Below are 19881 nucleotides of genomic sequence, written 5' to 3'. Positions count from 1 at the left end.
ACTCTCAGCACTCAGACGTAAAGGAAAATAAATCATGGTTTGTAGAGGGCTGGGCACTGTCATAACCTTAGCAACGCTTTTTAATTATTTTTCATTAATGTTAAAGTCTATTGTATCAGGGTCTAAAACTTGCCTTCGAGCCTGGCAGCTGTATCTTGAGCAGCCCTGTGCTGAAGTGAGGCACTACGGGACTGGCGAACACAGCACTTTGAGTACAGGCTTAGTTATGTTGTGGATCAGGCAAGAAAAATGCATCAAGGCTAACAGTAGGTACTTAATAACTTGCAACTTCTCCTGCACCCAAACTAGATAGAGATTACGCGAACACTTGCGCTCCCTAGTGTCCAGGAAGGAGCTCCAAGAAGCTGCCTAAGTGATAAACAAGAAGAAACGCTGGGTACCACAGCCCAGCCCTTATGGCTCCCGCCCACGTTCTAGTACAGTGCCAATCAGACAGCTAGTTCCGTATGGAGGCGGTACTTCCTCCTGTGGCGTGTATGCGTGCCTGAAGTCCCGCCCCGGAACTGCAGATGCAGATGCTGCTGCAGTTCCGGGTCAGGGTACGGCAGGCGTCCCGGCGTGTGAGAGATCGCTGGTGGTGAGTGCTCTGGGTGAGTGCGGTGCGGTGCGGAACGATTGCGTGGCCTTTTGCGGACGCGCTCCCGGTGCCCCCGCAGCATAGCGGGACCCGGTGGCCCCACGCCCCTGGTTCCTGGGTTCCCCTCGACTGAGCGCCAGTAACCAGGCATCAAGGCCCAGTAACCTCCCTGGAAGGGCTCGTGCGATCGTTGTGTCCGTGGGACTCTTCCAAGCGGTGCAGGGAGTCTCCCACATCCCATTTTTAGTGACATTCCCTTCGGTTCGTCAAGGTGGGGCCGAGGTGCTGTGGGGTCTGGTGTAGTCGTTGCCAGGGACAGCTGGGTGACCCTTGCCTGCGAGTCAACGTGCCTCTCTCTACACAGCGCCATGCTGAGTGGGTTTTGACATGCGTCACTATGTAGTGTTCAAATGACGACCCAGTGCGATAGATAAATAATCTCATTATCCTTAAATTGTAGTCGAGGAAACCGAGCCACAGAGTTGTTCACCAAAGACTCAGAGGTGGCAATTGTTGGATCTAGGTATTAACTGAGTTTCACCTTCTGCTTTCCACAATGTCTGTTCCTTCTTCTTTTTAAAGGGGCCATTGTGGAGCCACTTCCTTTCAAATAAGTCCCACGTAAGCCAACCCCTTCCAATGATGGGGCCTCAAGTAGCCCAGGCTGGCGTTGAACTCCTGATCATCCTGTCTCCTTTTCCCGAATGCTGGTTACCGGCTAAGCACGGTTTTATGCCGCAGTGCTGTGGGTGGAACCCAGGACTTCATTCATGCTAGGCCAACACACTGAGCTGCATCTCCTGCCAGCTCTAGATCACTTAAAATGTAATTAGAAAGCTGCATGGGGATGGAAATGGCATGGCCTTTTCTCATAGGGAAAAGAGCTCAGTGCAATTGTAATAAAGCACACTCCTTCCCTTAAACACAACTGAAAAACCTCTCAGGTTCTTACTCCATCCCAAAAATGGCTGATGTCGGCCAGTCATCCTTTCTGTCACCTCTGTTTCAGTTATCTATGTACAGCGTAAAAGTAGATATTTCCATGCCCTCCTCTTTTTAGAGGATCAAAACACTAAATTCTGAGAGGTGTGGTTAGTACTGTTGAAGTTGCGTTAAGTGTTGGAGCTGGGATCCTGACAGTGTGTTAGCTCATGCTTATCTACTCTACATTGACTGTCTCCTCTGCTCCAAGGCGAACTTCCTATACAGCGGGTGTGTTTCATTTTCTGGCCGGGAGCATCTTCTCTGTGTGTTAACCCATCTTCAGGTTCTCTGTCATTTACAGGGTCAAATGCATTTTAGGTTCATCGGGACGTGTGTGCTGCCATAGTGCCTTTGTTTCACAGTCACTAATGTAAAAGAGTGTCTCTTTTCAGCAACCATGAAGTTAAAGGAGACAAAATCAAGGCCAAAGCCGTCGAGCCGTGGCATGTTTCAGACAAAGGGCATCAGAGTTGTAGGGGAATGGAAGCAGGTGAAGATCGATCCAAATCTGTTTGCAGATGGACAGATGGATGACTTGGTGTGCTTTGAGGAGCTCACAGATTACCGTTTAGTCTCTCCTGCCAAGAATCCCTCTGGCTTCTTCTCAAGTGAGGAGCCAAAGAAGAGAAAGGCCCAAGCTGTTTCAGAAGAAGAGGAGGAGGGGGATGCGGAGGAGGAGGGAGAGCCTAGCTCCCCAAAGAAAAAGATCAAATTGAAGAAACAGAAGGATCAGGCAGTGGCTGCTGAAGGAAGCACAGCCCAGAATGAAGTCAAAGATTCTGAGCCAGAGACTCGGGCATATGTCACTGATTGTTCTGATCGAAAGGCAGGAGGAACAGCATCGAAAAGCCTGGCACAGGCTGTTCCAAAAAAGAAGAAAAGCAAAGGAAAAAAAAAATTAGACCCTTCCCAGAGCACTGCCTCTAAAGTGCCCAAAAAAGCGAAGACGTGGATGCCTGAAGTGCAGGACCAGAAGGCAGATGTGTCAGCCTGGAGGGACCTGTTTGTGCCCAAGGCCGTTCTCCGAGCACTAAGCTTCCTGGGCTTCTCTGCACCCACCCCAATCCAAGCTCTGACCTTGGCCCCAGCCATCCGTGACAAACTGGACATCCTCGGAGCTGCGGAGACAGGTAAGGGCTGCCCTGTCTGTTCCAGGCAGGAGAGCTGTCGGAACCAGGCTTTGGTTGCTCAGAGGCTGGAAAACCGGAAGAGGGGAATGTTGAGAACAGGGCCACAAAAGCCGCGTTGAATGATGCTGCTGAGAAAGCATCCAGCTCTGGGATGAGATCTGCCCCTTGCCTGACTTTGGTACTCTTGCTTTATCTCTGTGGACATGTGAGATGGAGGGGACAACACTATTTAACCTCCTGCAGTCAGATTGAGAGTTTTCTCTTACTGAGGAGTTTTTAAGAATCAATAATGGATGTTAGTTTTTTTTTTTTTTTTTTTTTTTTTTTTTTAACTAATGTTCTTGCACGTATTTAGGTATGTGTGGTTTTTTGTTTTTGTTTTGTTTTGTTTGTTGATAATGGTGAATTGTATTGATTTTTCAGAAATGAAAACTTAAGCATTCATGACATTCCTGAGTGAACTTGACCACAATGTGCTGGTTATATCTTGGATTTGGTCAAGTGTGAATAGGAAATTAGAATATTCACCTATAGTTTTCTTGTAATGTTATTGTCTGGGGTTTGTGTTAACAGTGACACTGGCCTCAGTAGCTTGTGAAATGTTTTCAGTTATCTGAAATAGTTTTAAATAATTGATTTTTTTTTCTTTTTTTCCACCACTAAAAATATTTGTTAGAATTCATCTGGGCTTGTTGTTTTCTTTCTAGGCAGGTTTCATGGGGTTTTTGGTTTTTTTCCTTGATGGTTTTCCGGTGTTTTGTTTCAAGTAGCTGATGGTCTGTTTTCAGACTCATAAGTATCTTATATGTGAAGACACTGTTGTTGACTAAGTTAGCGGATCCCTTTTCATCATGAAGAGATCATGTGTGCCCTACAGGAGTCTTCGTCCTGCTTTCATATTGCTGCTGTCCATTCTGGTGTTAGTATGATCTGTCCTTCTCCATACTTTTCTGTAGATTTGCTTTGGGCATTTCTTGTGAATAATACATAATTTTTGTTCTTTAACTCAGTTATTCAGGCCGTTTATGCTTAATGTGGTTATGGGAAGCGGTTGAGTTTAAATCTGTTCTGACTTTTTCCTAGTTTTCTCAGGTGTTGTTCAATCTCAAGTAAGGTAATTGAGATTGAACTTTTTTGGTGATATTACAGATTAAGTATTTATTTGAAACATTTGAGACAGTGTTTTAGGTTTTAATTAAAAAAAAATAGAGTCCAAGTCTATGTATGAAATTCGCTTATATTTCATACACTTCTATAGGTCGTGTTGGTGGCTCAGAATACTTAAAAAATTTTCTAGTATTTGGGAATTCAGATTTTTGGGTTGGGGTACTCAGCTTGTGATGGTGCATGCGTTTAAGAGGCAGGAAGGTCTGTGAGTTTGAGGGCAGCCTGGTCTACAAAGCAAGTTTCAAGCCAGTCAGGGTTTCATAGACCCCTCATCTCAAAGAAAACAACAGAAAGCAAGATGCCTGCAAAGCATTTGTGTCACCACAGGCGCTGTGGAGTTCTACCAGACCAACTTCTTCTCTACCTCTCAACTCCACAGTCAGCTGGCCTAGTCCACAGTTGAGAGCTAACTGCCTGGAGTTAGAATCCTACCCCAACAAGCTCAGGTCCCAGTCGCACAAGACAGTTTCTCTATTGGGCCCTACTCCCGATTTATTTGTTCAAATTAAGGAGTGCATGATAGCCTCCTTGGTTTAATACTTTTCTAAAAAGCCCCAGAACTCCGGCGATATGTTCACTATCTTAAAGAGTGTAACTTGGTAACGGCTCCACTGAAAAAATTGACAGGACAGAATGTTGGGGGCAGTAAGAAGACAGAGGACTCTCAAGTGCCCATGTGGGCACACCAGCTTTTCTGATCCCCATGCTGGGGATCTCTTCAAATCCCGTCATTTGTAGTGTTCTTATGGAGCTTCATTCCATTATGTAGGCATGATCGATTAAAGCCTTGGTCGTTGGAGATTGAAGTTGGTCAGGAGGGAATGTGCGTGAAAGCTCCTGCCTGTGGCCACCAGCTCCATCCTGGTTTTCTAGATGCAGTAGTCTCTAGCTCACAGTTATCTCATTAATTTACAAAAGATCCTGTTACTCTTGAGGCTTTTGAGGTCAGGAATGGAAGGTGGAGATTAAATATTACAACCAAGGATGCTCCTATGGAGAAGTTACAGCCGTTTCTACAAGTTCCTGGGAATGAGACCAAATACATACCCACTGCGCTGTCTGCTCTCTTGTTTGACTTGCCACAGACCTTTGGTGTGTCTTTTAGTCTTTGCTTTAGGGTTCACAACTTTTATGGGCTGAACACATGTTTATCACACGTTACCTTCAAGTGATAAAGTGCCTCGTGTGTGATACAGGAGCACTTCACAGGAGCCCGAAGGGCTTATTTCCATCTCTTCCTGCTTTGTACTTTTCGTTGTGTATTTTTATTTCTGCCTGTGTTGGAAACTCTGAAATGAGCTTTTGCAGTGTTGCTGTAAGCAATAGTTCTTTAAAGAGGTTTAAAAAGAAACAGTTTCTTTCTGTCTCTGTAATTTCTGGTTGGCTTCATTCCCTGTGTAGATGGAGATTTCCGTCGGCCTCCATCCTTTCTTCTGCATGAAGGCTCTGGAGCGGTTAGTATTCTTTATAGCCGATCTGCCAGTGAGTCAGTTCAGCTTTTTAAGACTAAAGCAGCCTTGTTTTGTGTTTGTTTTAAAGGAAGTTTTTACCTCGGTAGTTCTGAATTGTAAGTTTTATTTCTCTCAGACTGTCAAATACAGATGCTGCTCGGCTTTCTTTGTCTTTGATGAAGGTCTGTGTTTTTCTTAAATTTTTATTTTGTGTGTCTTTTTTTTTTTTTTTTTAAGCTTTTGCTTCTTTTGGTGTGGTGGTTTTATTTTTTGTTTTGTTTTGTTTTTACTTAGAATTATTCATAAAAGTTTTTTCTCCCTTTTCAAGTTTTTAAAAAAATTATTTATGAATGTGTGTGCATTTATGTATAGGTTTGTACAAGCCAAGGGGTGTGTGTGGGGGTCAGAGGACAACTTGTGGGAGTAGGCTCACTCCTCCCACACCACGTGGGTCTTGGGATCAACCTCAGAGCCTCAGGCTTAGTGGCCGTTATCCACTGAACCATCTCACCAACCCATGAGAGTTCTTTGCAGTTCACATTAGGACATTTTTCTTTCAGAGACCATGGTTGATTTTTCCTGGGACATTTTTGCTTGTCAACTTTAGTATCCAGGAAGGATGCCTTTCAGCTTCCCTAGTAGATTCCCTGAACACAGATAAGATAATGCTGAACTCTGTGTTTTTTTTTCCCCCTGCACATTTATATAAATTGTATGTCTTTTATATCTTGAACATTTATGCACTGTTGTCATAATTCCTGCAGATTGAAATATAACAGCAAAACTAACATTAATTTCTTCTTCACAATTTCATGGGAAGAATATTCATTCCTATTGCAGATCTTAGTAACCAATTCATGACTTTGGGGGTGGTTGAGACAGGGTTTCTCTGTAGCTTTGGAGCCTGTGCTGGAACTTGCTGTGTAAACCAGGCTGGCCTCTAACTCACAGAGATCCTCCTGCCTCTGCCTCCTGAGTGCTGGGATTAAAGGCGTATGCCACCTACGCCCAGCTCATGACATTTTTCCCCCCCATAAGTTGAGACTTTCCAACTTTTCAACCAGAGAAGACCTGACAGCTTCTCTTCAGCGTACCTGAGCTACTCTGGGAGAATGCTCCGGTGCTAGGACCAGCGAATGAAGTAGGAACGGCCTGAACATAAGCAGGGGTACGTAGTCTGATAGCTGTGAGTGACTAACACATACGGTGTAAATACACTGGACAGAAGAAGACTCATGTCTTGTGTAGGTAGGGCCAGACAGTATGAGAGTTCCCCTTACTAGGAATAATAAACAGCTTGAAACTCATGAAATGCTTATTTATGGAATTGTCAGTTTAATGATTTTGGGGCCATAGTTGAGCAGAGGAACTGAAATGCAGAAAGAAAAAATGACACAGACAATTAAGGAGAAAAGTTGTGCTTCACATTTTCAGGTTGTCGTGATCAGTTTGTTTTGACCTCTTGGACGATGTCGGCTCTGTATGCCTTCAGAGGTCAGTTTTAAAGCATGTAGACCTAGAGACAAACTTAAGGTTTCTAAAAAGAACTCTTCATTTTATTCCTTCACTGAAGAAGGTGTAGGGAAGTGATGCACAGATTTCTCCACAGTAAGACCCTTCTTTCTTTTATGGCATCATCACCGCGGTGTCATCTCTTTGTCACTGGTGACCTCGGGTCTAGGGCCAGCACATTGTACCTTTCCTTGTTTTATCCCAAATACCCAGCTGCCGTGCTCTGCAGGAACCTGTGTAGAATGGTGATGCTTTGGCTCTTTGAGGTTTCCTTATTTCTCAGCAAAGGTAGGAGCTCGAGACGGTGGCGTGCTGCATCATGGATTCCTGATGTTTTTGCTTTACTTCTAAGGAAGCGGGAAAACTCTTGCTTTTGCCATTCCGATGATTCATGCAGTGCTACAGTGGCATAAGATGAAGGTGCCGCCCATTCCAAATAGCACTGGTGTGCCCACGAGGGAGCTCAGGGTGGGAGCTGCTGCCAGTCCTGGATCGCCTGCCGAGGAAGGAGCTGCGCCTGGAGCCGTGCCTGATGAGGCCAGCATTGAGGATGAAGCACAGCCCAGTGAGACCGGGCCTAAGGCCAAACCCAACACCAGTGCCTCTGCCTCAGCCCAGGCTCTGCTACCCTGTGATGGGAAGGGCGCTGGTGAAGGGCCTTCTTCCTTGGTTGAGGACACGCTTATCTGCAAGCAAAATGGCGACAGAGAGGAAAAGCTTGATGAAGAGCAGGCTAGGAAATTAAAACAGGGGCTATGTGACCGCATTACTGCCTACAGAGTCCACCCAAGGCGCCCCCTGCTGGGACTAGTCCTGACTCCCACCCGAGAGCTGGCCGTCCAGGTCAGACAACACATTGATGCTGTGGCCAAGTTTACAGGTGAGATTAGTTCCACTCAGTAAATGTCTCTAAATGCCTTGTGACAGCAGTGAGAGCTGTGGCTCCTGTCCTCAAGGGGAGCTTTCTCATTTGCTGGAAAATTAAGTCCTTTAGAAATCGATCGACAACTGTTGAGATATGTAAAATGTTTGCGAGTAACTTACCCTTTAAAGAACAGATGTGCTGATTGCCTCGAGGAAAAAGCTTAGTTCTGTACCTTTTGGGAAGGGTGTCCACAGTATGGTGTTTATCCTAACAGACACGGCTGAGTTCTAACTCAAGGGCAAGGCACTTGCCGAGTACCTCACTGTGTTAATTGTGTGTGCTAACTCATATCCCTTGGCGCAGAAGCAGTCCTCTCCTAAAGATGACTGCGGGCCCCGGAAGAGCTCAGGTTCACTGTAATGGACGGGAATGAGAAGGTCCCTTGCAGCATGCCATATATACGCCCTTCCCAGCACTACAGTGCGCCACGGCTCATGTTAGAGCTGTGCAGCTAAGCGTGGCCCGGTTCACATCCAGCCTTTCCCTTGTGATTGGAAGCGAGAGAATAGAAAAGGAAATGGCAGGGTCCAGACCACACACTACAGACTACTTGGGAGGCCCTCTAAGAGACCAGGCCAACTTTTTCAGCACTCCTGTGGCATAGAAAGCTGTGCTGGTACCCATATGCTAATCCGTCAGGTGGAATAACGGTGTCTGTCTGTTCTCCGTCTCGTAGGGATAAAAACGGCAATTTTAGTTGGTGGAATGTCCACACAGAAACAGCAGAGGATGCTGAATCGCCACCCAGAGATTGTGATTGCCACCCCTGGTCGGCTATGGGAGCTTGTTAAAGAAAAACATCCTCACTTAAGCAACCTTCGGCAGCTCAGGTGAGAGGCGGCCCTCTATCCTCTCTCAGCCTCTCTGAAGTCAGGGGTGAGGATGATGTGTGCGGTGCTTTCTTCTCTGCCACAAAATGCCGTGGCCACCCAAGCCCCATCCTTGAAAACCAAGCATGCGGGAGAAAAGTTGGCTGCTGCGTGTGTGTGTGTGTGTGTGTGTGTGTGTGTGTGTGTGTAGTATGTGATTGGGGTGGCAGCGGGATGTTCCTCAGTTTCACTAACCAGTGGTGCGGGCCTGTCTGCTCTGCAGGTGCCTGGTGATAGATGAGGCTGATCGGATGGTTGAGAAAGGGCATTTTGCTGAACTCTCCCAGCTTTTAGAGATGCTAAATGACTCCCACTACAACCCCAATCGACAAACACTTGTTTTTTCTGCCACACTGACCCTGGTACACCAAGCTCCTGCTCGAATCCTTCATAAGAAGCACGTGAAGAAAATGGATAAAAACACCAAACTTGACCTTCTCATGCAGAAGATTGGTTTGCGGGGCAAGCCAAAAGTCATCGACCTCACAAGGAATGAGGGCACAGTGGAGACGCTGACAGAGACCAAGATCCACTGTGAGACAGATGAAAAAGACTTGTACCTCTACTATTTCCTCATGCAGTACCCCGGCCGCAGCCTGGTGTTTGCCAACAGCATCTCCTGCATCAAGCGCCTCTCTGGGCTCCTCAAGGTCCTGGACATCATGCCGCTGACCCTGCATGCCTGCATGCACCAGAAACAGAGGCTCAGAAACCTGGAGCAGTTTGCCCGTCTGGAAGAGTAAGTGAGGCCTGTCTCCAGAGGCCTGGCTTTTAGCCATGAGCCACGGTACCCAGGGGCCCACAGAGGGAAGGGAGCGAGAGACCCCGCCCCCTGTCATAGGTTCCTTAGCAACGGAAGACAGGCTAGCTCTAGCTCTCTGTTTTCTTCTTCTTCCCTCCTTTCCTTCCTTAATTTTATTTCTGTTTTTGGCCAGGTCACACATTCACTGTGTTTGTTTGCTTTTACTGTCCTCAGAGACTTCAGTAACTAGTAATCAACAGATGCAGTCCTGGGCATCTGGATACTTGTAGCATCCTTGAGAAGTGGCAGACAAATAGTGATTGAGCGCACAGACTCTATAACCAGGGTTATCTGAGAGCAAATCCTAAACCCTTCTCTGCCCTGCTGGTCAAGTTTGTGTCTCTGTGCCTCCTCTCTTACACTTAGAGCAGTAGGCGTTAGTGGGATCGCTATAAGTGTAAAGTGCATGGCAGCGATGAAGGGAGAGTCGGAAACGCTGCCCAGCGTGACCTTTGATGCTCACCAGTGCCCCTGCTACTGCTTCTTGCCCAGCTCTTCTCATTTGGTAGACGATACAGAAGATACCAGCTTGCCCGAGGTTTCACAGTGTGGAAGTGACAGGGCTGGGTCCCGGATGACCTGTCAGACCCAGAGCCAACACCACACCTCCTCGTGTTTGTCCATCTGCCTGTGGGCCAACTCTGATGCGGGGAGTGGGTACCGCTGTCTGTAGGGAAGAGAGAAGCAATCAGAGTGGAAGAGAGTAGTGAGAAGGCGTGAAGAGATGCAAACACCGAGCAGAATGAGTGTACAGTGTACAGAGCGAGTGTACAGAATGAGTGTACAGGGTACAGAGTGAGTGTACAGAGTGAGTGTACAGAGTGAGTGTACAGGGTACAGAGTGAGTGTACAGAGTGAGTGTACAGGGTACAGAGTGAGTGGACAGGGTACAGAGTGAGTGTACAGAGTGAGTGTACAGAGCGAGTGTACAGAGTGAGTGTACAGGGTACAGAGTGAGTGTACAGTGTACAGAGCGAGTGTACAGAGTGAGTGTACAGGGTACAGAGTGAGTGTACAGAGTGAGTGTGCAGGGTACAGAATGAGTGTGCAGGGTACAGAGTGGGTGTACAGGGTACAGAGTGAGTGTACAGAGTGAGTGTGCAGGGTACAGAATGAGTGTGCAGGGTACAGAGTGGGTGTACAGGGTACAGAGTGAGTGTACAGTGTACAGAGTGAGTGTACAGAGTGAGTGTACAGAGCGAGTGTACAGAGCGAGTGTACAGAGTGAGTGTACAGGGTACAGAGTGGGTGGACAGGGTACAGAGTGGGTGGACAGGGTACAGAGTGGGTGTACAGAGTGGGTGTACAGGGTACAGAGTGAGTGTACAGAGCGAGTGTACAGAGTGAGTGTGCAGGGTACAGAGTGAGTGGACAGGGTACAGAGTGAGTGGACAGGGTACAGAGTGAGTGGACAGGGTACAGAGTGGGTGGACAGGGTACAGAGTGGGTGTACAGGGTACAGAGTGGGTGGACAGGGTACAGAGTGGGTGGACAGGGTACAGAGTGGGTGGACAGGGTACAGAGTGGGTGTACAGAGTGGGTGTACAGGGTACAGAGTGAGTGTACAGAGCGAGTGTACAGAGTGAGTGTGCAGGGTACAGAGTGAGTGGACAGGGTACAGAGTGAGTGGACAGGGTACAGAGTGAGTGGACAGGGTACAGAGTGGGTGGACAGGGTACAGAGTGGGTGTGGCTGACAGTACAGCATGTGCTCTTCCCAGCCTCAGCTTAATTGTGAGAGCGAGGCAATAGTTTTACCTTGTAGGGCTGTAGAGCGGAGTGCTTAGTGGCTGCCAAGCTGACAAATAACTGCTGTTACTTATAATTATGGTTGTGCTTTGTTTCCATTACAGCTGTGTTCTCTTGGCAACAGATGTGGCAGCTCGGGGTCTGGATATTCCTAAAGTTCAGCATGTCATCCATTACCAGGTACAGCTCTTAGCATTTACCCTGCCCCTCCCCTGAAGTGAATGGGGAAGTGTTAACGCAAAGGCTGGAGCACAGGAGTATCAGTCCTCAGGCTCCTGCAACATGTTCGCATTAGCATCTAGTGCCCAATGTGACTGTTTTTGAAACCGCAAGCATCTCTCAAACAGCCTTTCTCTTCAAGCTACTTACATCTACAGATTAAAGTGTCAGCCCCTCCCACCCCCACCCTCCAATGGAATGGTTGAGCATATATCTTAGTGTGCTTTCTGTTACTATAACAGAATCCCTAAGACTGGTTAATTTGTAAAGAGGGTGTGCCTATTGATTCTGGTGGCTGGAGGAGTTCAAGGGCATGCTACCAATACCCACTGTGTTGTGCTCCACTCCCCTTCTGGTGGGAGCCTTGAGGTGGAAGGGAAGCAGGTGGCCAGTGCAATGGTAAACATGAGGAAGACAGCCTTGGGTAACATAGTAACCAATCCAGACCCTGGAGCAAGAACTTGTGAGTTCCTCTTTCCAGCCCATCAACAAACAGCCCCTGTAGGCCCCTCTCAACACTGCTGCACCTGTCATACTGAAGAATTAAGCTTCAGCATGAGCTTCGGTGGGGACAGACCACAGCAGTGTGTTTTGTGCTTTTGCTTCTGTAGTTTTAATTTTTATTGAAAATGGATTTTTTTTCACACAGTGTATTTTTTATATATATATATATATATATAATGTATTCTAATCATGGTTCTCCTAAGTTACCCCAGATCCTCCCCATCTTCCCACCCACCCACATCTATACCTTTTCTCTCTTTCTCATTACAAAGTAGGCAACAAAATAAAACAAAAAAGCAGAATAGGACAATAACAAACAAAAAAGGAGCCCAAGATAAAACACAAGGAACACATACAGATGCAGAAACATAACTCCCACACAAATCCCATAAAAACAATCAGAAACCATAATAGATAAACAAAAGATCTGTAAAGAAAAAAGAAAAAAAAAAATGCCCAGACAAAGCATTCTGAGACAAAAAACCCTCCAAAAAATACCATGGAGTCCATGTTGTGTTGGCCACCTACTGTGCATGGGGCCTGCCCTTGAGTGTGGTTTGCGTATCCAGGAGACTCCGTTGAGGAAAGCGGATTTTTCTTTGCCCGTGGTTGTCGGTTGGAGATGGCTTCTGGGTTAGCGATGGGGGCTTGCGCCCACTCCTGTCAGCACTGGGCCCTCGTCTGGCGTAGACCTGTGCATCTGGCTCAGACCTGTGCAGGCCCTCTGAAGGCTGCCTCATTCTCTGAGTCCCTGTGTATGTCACTCCTGTGTCTAGAAGGCCTCATCCCCTTGGTGGCTTCCATCCCTGCTGTCCCGTACAAGTTTTCACTTTTCCTCTTCCACAGTGCTCCCTGACTCCTGAGGAGAGGGATTTACTGGGGACGTCCCACTTAAAAGTGAGTGCTAAAAGGGCTCTCCTCTCACTCTGCACACTGCCCAGTGCTCTCTGGATCTGTCCCCGTCTACTCAGGAGAAAGCTTCTCTGATGATGGCTGAGCAAGACCCTGATCTGTAAGGAAAGCACACTTTTATTTGTATGTTCCCTTAGCAGAACAGATATTTGGCTTTCCCATCGGTCTGCGACCTATCGGTATCAGATTCTTGGCCACCCAAGCAGTGTCATCTCCTGGGTTAATGAGCCCTAGTTCCAAACAGATGTGGTTGGTAACTCCCACAACTTTTGTACCACTATTGTGCCAGCACATTTATAGCCAGGCAGGCTGTCATTGTAGATTGAAGGGTTTGTATCTGGGTTTCTCTTCTGGTAACATGCAGAGTACCTCCCACTACAATGGATACTAGTCTGTGTAAACACTAGTCTGTAGGGGTGAAGATTCTAGGTAGGCACCAGCTCAGCTTCTCCATGTTCATTGAGTTAATGTAGTTGTTGTCAATAGAGTCATCAGTTTGTGGAGACAGCAGTTAGCTTTGGCAATAGCCTGGGTTACTTGGGGATTTTATATAGGGTCCTCACAGCAGTATGTCAAATGGCTAGTCTGGTGTGCAGTGCAGGAGTGGTGTAGTTAGGACTTTGGTTTTCCCATTTTGTGAATGGCAGGGTAGTATGTTGCTAGGTTAGCACCTAATTGGACACTGACTACATGTTCTGGACCAATGGTAGCAGTTACATTCGTGATGACAAAGAGCAAATAGCAGCATGTAGTTATAGCTGAGAGCATAGGCTCTAGATCCTACTGCCAGGAATTGAACACACTCTGATGCTTCAGGGTTGACCGCTTTGGGCAAGTACTTTGGCACCATTCATTTCGGTGCCATCATCTGTAAGCTGGAAGCAACAAACCACACCTGCCCCTTAGGGTCGTTAAAACTGAGTGGATAGTGAAGCACCCACCACAGTGTAAGTGCGCAAAGCCTGGCATCTATTAGAACTTTTTTTTTTTTTTGTAGGTTGGAGCTTTTCATTGGAACCATCGACTCCCAAATAAATGCATAGAGACTTAATATTAATTTTAAATGCTCAGCAGATAGGTTAGGCTTGTTTCTAACTAGCTCTTACAACTTAAACTAACCCATATTTCTTATCTACACTATCACATGGTGATGGGAGATGCCATTATGTATATATGTTTCTCATACTGGTTAATGAATAAAGCACTGTTGGCCAATAGGAAAGGAAGATAGGAGGGATTAGGAGACAAGGAGGAAAGAGGAAGTAGTAAGGAGGGTCAAGATGGAGAGTCTGGAGAGAACAGAACCGCCGTTCCTCTGCTCTCGGTAAGACCACGTTGAAATACATAGAAATGGGTAAATACTTAAGACAGAGCTAGCAGATAAGAAACAAGTAACTGGCCAACAGCATAATATCAAATACAGAGTCTCTGTGTGTTAATTGGGGCTGGCGCAGCGGGGGGGGGGGGGGGACAAGACCAGGCGGAGGGCGGAAAAACCTTACTCCTTACAACATGGCAGTACCTTTTTTCAGCATTGCATATTCATCTTGTTCTCGGCTCCCAGCAACTCCGCCTGCCTTCCCAACGCTCTCTGTCTGCAAGTCCCACCTAATCTCTACCTGCCCAGCTATTGGCCAGTCAGCTCTTTGTTAACCAATGAGAGTAACACATATTTACAATGGACAAACAGATTGTTCCACAACTGTTTTTTTAATCTTTAATTCTTTTGCTTTGAAAAATATTTTGGGAGTACCAATTTCAGAGTAGCACAACTCTGGGACAGAGAGACTAGGTCACATGTAGAAGATACCACAACCACAAATTCTGTCCCTGCTCCTAAGAAATGCTGCATCCTGTGGAGGAAAAGTGAGCGATGCCCACTACAGCGCAAGGCAGACAATTGTCACATGTAATATAGTTCGAGAGAGTCCTGGGTGCTTTCTAGAAGGCGCTGGCATTGCAGATGGAGCGGTTGGGGTGTGCAGAGGGAGGGGACTGTGACTGTGTAGGTAGGTATGTCTGGGGTATGTCTTTGTGGGGTTCTACTGCTGTGATAAACACCGTGACCAGAAGCAACTTGGGGAGGAGAGGGATTTTTCACTTTACATCTCCCCGTGTACCATGAGCGGAAGTCCATGAAGAAGCTGCGTACTGGCTTGTCCCTCCTGGCTTGCCCAGATTGCTTGCTTTATACAACCCAAAACCACCTGTCAGGGGCCCTCTAACATCAGTCATGAATCAGGACAACGCCCCTAGACTGGCCCACAGGCCAGCGGGTCCCATGGCAGCATTTCCTCAGTTGAGGTCCCCTCGTCCCAGATGATTCCCGCTTGTGTCACATTGAGAAAACTAACACAGGGTCACTCAGTCTTGGGTGAGAAGGGGACTATGTTGGGATATGAGTAGGTGAGTAGTGTCTGAGGCCAGCACAGTAAGTTAGGAGCAGGCAGCTGAAGCCTCAAGTGTCATGGTCGGAGCTGGCTCTCCATTCTCTGAGAGGAAGAGTGCAAGCCTCATTTCCAGAATCACTTGCCAAGTCAGGGTAAGACAGCCATTCTATTTCCCTGCTGTTGTTGTGGTCTGTCAAGTTCTCTTGGCCTTAGCCAAATCTGGGTGTACCAACGTCGCTGTGAGACCTAGGGTGACTGTTCAGGTGGCTTGTTGTTTCTGTCCTTGCTGCACCTTTTGGAAGTTGTCCATCCACATTTCCTGTCTACTCTAGTATTCTTAATTTCCTTCTCAGGTCTTGATGAGGTTGAAGATTAAACTATCACAACTATTATTCTCTCTTCCTAGTTAGATATATTAGGTACTAGACTTACGTTTTCCAGCTTAGGACAACTCTATTGTAAACTCCATTATGCCCTCACCCTAGGACTAGATATGTAGGTCATTTCGTTCTCGATTTTCCTTTTCTTAGAGCACACTTGTTATTCACTGTTTTGTATATAGTTTTGTATTAAGCCTAAATCTTTTCTTTAGACTAAAAGGGGAATTGTAGTGAGGTAGTCCTTCTGTAGCACTGACCACGCCCATTGGGGGGTGGAGCGATGGGCGGAGGTGACCTGAGGAAGGAGGTCGGAGGGGGCCAGGAAGGCGCTCTCTCTTTCTGGCGTGACTCGGACAGGAGAGGATCGGGTTGAATTTCCTGGTGTTCATCTGTCTAGGTTGTAAGTTATTTCTCCCTGAATAAACATCTATTCGGCCTATTTGTTTATCCTGATCCTTATTTACCGCAATAGGCACTGAGCTCACTGTACTCATCAGTCCTGCTCATCATAGGAGTCAGGGAGGTGGGGTGCCAGTATGTGGGGCCATGCCGTGTGGACAGTATACTGTCATAGATTAGCCTGGGGTTGGTGTGCTCTTTGAGTCCTGGCTCCCACACACATTCGTTGGGTAATCTAGGGGAAGTCTGTGGGCCACTCTGTATTTTAGTCTCCTGCTTTATACTGTGTGGATAATGATGAAGTATGAAGTATTTCCTATGCATGACTAGGATAATACCTTTATTTCATATAACCCTTTCCCACCCCACCCCACCCCCCCACCCTCACAACATTTCTCTGTATAATGGCTCTGGCTGTCCTGAAACTCTTTGTAGACTAGGCTGGCCTTGAGATCTCTGCCTCCCAAGTGCTGGGATTAATGGCAAAGGTGTGTGCTATCATCACCTTCATTATACTCCTGTTGTTGTTATAAAATAGCGTGACCAAGGCAATTTATAGAAGAAAGGGTTTATTTGGTTCATGGTTCCAGAGTGATAAGAGTCCATATGAGGGAGGAGAGGTAACAGGTGGGAGGTGGGCGGAGCCGTAGCTGAGAGCTCAACTGCGGGTGTGAAGACCTGCAGGTGTGAAGACCCTGGAGATGGTACATGGCTTTTGAAGCCTCAAAGCCTGCCACCGGTGACACACCTCCCCAGCAAGGTAATACCTCCTAAGCCTCAAAAAACTAGGCTACCAGTTGAAGACCAAGTATCCAGAGACTTGGGAAACGTCTCTTTCAAACCACACATACAAAGTGTTTGGTGGTTGGTTGGCCCAAAGCAGTCACTTAGTAGCTATTGGTTATAAATGTTTTGTCATCAGTCACCCGTGCCGAGCTGGCATGTTTCAAAGCTGAGACTAACGTAGACTAGACGGTATTGGCCACAATGGGGTGAGAGTGGAGAGGATGAGCGACGACCAAGAGCTGAACCATTGGGGAGGCCATGGGGAGGCAGAGGCCATGGGAGGCAGGGCCTGTAGTGGGTGGCCTGTCAACTTAGGCACCGTCTCTGTGTGTCTGGAAGTAGGCATATGTTGATCCACAGTGCTGGAGAGGTTTCCATCCTGCAAAGAGCAAAGCCAGTTTGGGGCTGTGGCCCTGTGGGAAAGAGCGGTTAAGCAGTGTCTGTGCTGATCCTCATTGCTGCCTTGGTAGGTGCCCCGCACCTCAGAGATCTACATTCACCGGAGTGGTCGGACTGCCCGTGCTACCAGGGAAGGCCTCAGCTTGATGCTGATTGGGCCTGAAGATGTGATCAACTTCAAGAAGATTTACAAAACTCTCAAGAAAGACGAGGACATCCCACTGTTCCCAGTGCAGTCAAAGTACATGGATGTGGTCAAGGTAAAAAAAGCTAACCCCTCACAGTAAAACGTCACAGAGGCTTCCTCTGAGACCAGAAGCCTTTTCCTGGAGAGCTGAGAAGTGGTGCTGCTGGTGGCTGGCTAGCAGCTTTTGTAAAAAGACTCGAAGCGCCAGACCTGGGAAAAAAGCAGGAAAGGGTGGTGCCCGAAGCAAATGTCTCCCTCATCACTTTGATATGTGGTCCTGGAGTCTCCACCTGCCAACCCCTGCGGCTGGGCAGAGTGCAGTGAGCAGAGCCGTGTAGACGGCTGTCAGTGAGCTGGGAAAGCGAGGTGAATGCTGGAGGTTTGGTATACCCCTGAGGCAGCCACAGTAAGGCTTGCTTTCTATGTCTACGTTAACCCAGGAGCATTCACTGCGAACTGCAGTCTGACCCCCAAACCCTCAAGAAGAATTGAGAAAGCCAGATGTGACTCCTGGGGAGACAAGTTCACTCTGGCCACCTCTAAGTTGGCAACCTGGGACAGTCCTCTAAGGAGGTACAAGCAGGCTTTCGTGGTTGTGTGTGTAATGATCCCCTGGGCTGATAGCAGCAGGAGCCTGGGCAAGCGTTTCAGTGGATCTGAGTTGGGGCTCACTGCTCACTGATCATAGAGCAGTTTAAGAACAGCTTTAGTGAAGTTTTGCTTGCTGAGGGGCCCAGGCCCTATATCACATGAGTGTTTTGTGGTCCTGTCCCCTCAGGAGCGGATCCGTCTAGCGCGGCAGGTTGAAAAGGCTGAGTACCGGAACTTCCAAGCTTGTCTGCACAATTCATGGATCGAGCAGGCGGCGGCAGCCCTGGAGATTGAGCTCGAAGAAGACATGTACAAAGGTGTGCCCCGGCTAGCTGGGTGGGAACAGGAGGCTGCATCCAGCACTGGTTTTCCCCTTAGCTTTTACTTGACGGAATCCATCCTCACTTCTGTGACCCATCGGAAGCAGCAAAGTGCCATTTTCTTGTCGTCATAAACATGCCTGCTAGTCCCGTGTAGGCCAGGCTCCCTGGGCCTTTGCTGTGTGTCTGACTGTATGGACAGCCCATGGAGTCCACGACCAGGTGCAGAGGCCAGCAGGACATCCTTGTTAATGCAGCCTGTTCTCTTACTGTGGTAGCCTATCTGGTTACTTTCCTTCATCTATAGCAGGCGGTAAACTTCTAGCTTAAGGTTGAGTAAAGGAAGCTGAACTGGGTACAGTTGTGCCTGAAAAACAGGATATCTGTGACACTGTTGTAGGTAGCGCTACACGTGGCTTCCAAGGCAGCAAAGCATCTCCATGTCTCCCTTAACTTTCCCAGGTTCTTGGCATAAATGAGTGGGAACTATTCTTTTACATGCAGGGATAGAGGCCCACAGAAAGAAGGGATTTGTACGTGAGAACAGCTCTACCACCAGGCATTGCCTAAGCCGCCTTCTTGTGTATGGACCAGAAGTTCCCATCTCTGACAGTTTGCTCTGCACCTGTTATGGGACTGACTCCTCGAAGCCCGCGTTGCCTTATCTGCAGACTGAGGACTGCCTGTCTTTACTGGTCCCTGAACAGTGAAGGACAGTGTTCCACCCTATCCCTCCTAAACAGGAGTTAGCCATTTATGGTTCTGAGCTGTCAAGTGCCAGAGTTTGTCCTAGGCTAAAGAAAGTGTTTGTGCATGAACCTGACCGTGTGTCTGTGCACGAACCTGACCGTCTGTTTGTGTGCCTCCAGGAGGAAGAGCTGACCAGCAGGAAGAGCGCCGGCGACAGAAGCAGATGAAGATCCTGAAGCAGGAACTACGCCATCTGCTCTCCCAGCCACTCTTCCAGGAGAACCTGAAGACCAGGTACCCCACACAGTCCGGCAGGCCGCCTCAGCCCGTGGTGGCCCCCAGAAATGGTGAGTCTGCGCTGAGCTGCCTCTCTAGACAGAAGAGGAGGAGGAGGAAGAAGCCCAAAGAACATCTGGCGCCGCCACAGCCAAGTTCAAGCACGAGCTAACTGCCCTTTGTCGGTGTGGGGACTGCTCAGTGAGGTCTGCTCTCCAGTTGTCTGTGAAGGCCGTCCTTCCTTGTGTTTCGCTCTGCCATCCATCCACCTGGGAAAACGTCCCCACTCTTCCTCCTCTAGCGGGAAAGAGCTCATGCGCACGTGTGTTGTAGAGTAAGTGTAGTAGCCAGCAGCTGTGTCTTATATCGTGTACGCAGGCTTCTTATGCACACCGTGGTTTCCAGATTAAATACGAACGGGAGCAGAGAATCGTCCTGAGGATGTTGCCTTGTGTTTTATCATCCATCACCTTTGAGAGTCCTTGGGGTCAACACAGTACTACTGTTCCTTCATATGGGAAATGGTGCCATAGGCTTCTGGCCACAAGTCACTATATCACAATACTGCTGGGTCTTCAGAGTTTGCCCCTGTACGTCTCCACAGCAGTACAATACCAGTTCCTCTCTCTGTCACACTGCTGT

At 47.7% G+C, this 19881-nt stretch overlaps 1 protein-coding gene across 1 annotated transcript; it reads left to right on the top strand.

Annotated features, from left to right (window-relative positions):
* Positions 1–513: 513 nt before the first annotated feature.
* Ddx24 (DEAD-box helicase 24) lies at positions 514–19669 on the top strand. Its single transcript, XM_051196527.1, has 9 exons — positions 514–611; positions 1975–2712; positions 7195–7722; positions 8444–8597; positions 8860–9375; positions 11291–11366; positions 17247–17435; positions 18141–18270; positions 19143–19669. Exons 2-9 carry the CDS (start codon positions 1980–1982, stop codon positions 19409–19411), a joined length of 2595 nt encoding a protein of 864 aa, XP_051052484.1. The 5' UTR covers positions 514–611; positions 1975–1979; the 3' UTR covers positions 19412–19669.
* Positions 19670–19881: the final 212 nt, after the last annotated feature.

Source organism: Phodopus roborovskii, unplaced genomic scaffold (genome assembly GCF_943737965.1).
Source record: "Phodopus roborovskii unplaced genomic scaffold, PHOROB, whole genome shotgun sequence".
Lineage (NCBI taxonomy): Eukaryota > Metazoa > Chordata > Mammalia > Rodentia > Cricetidae > Phodopus > Phodopus roborovskii.
This window is presented reverse-complemented; position numbering and strand designations above follow the sequence as displayed.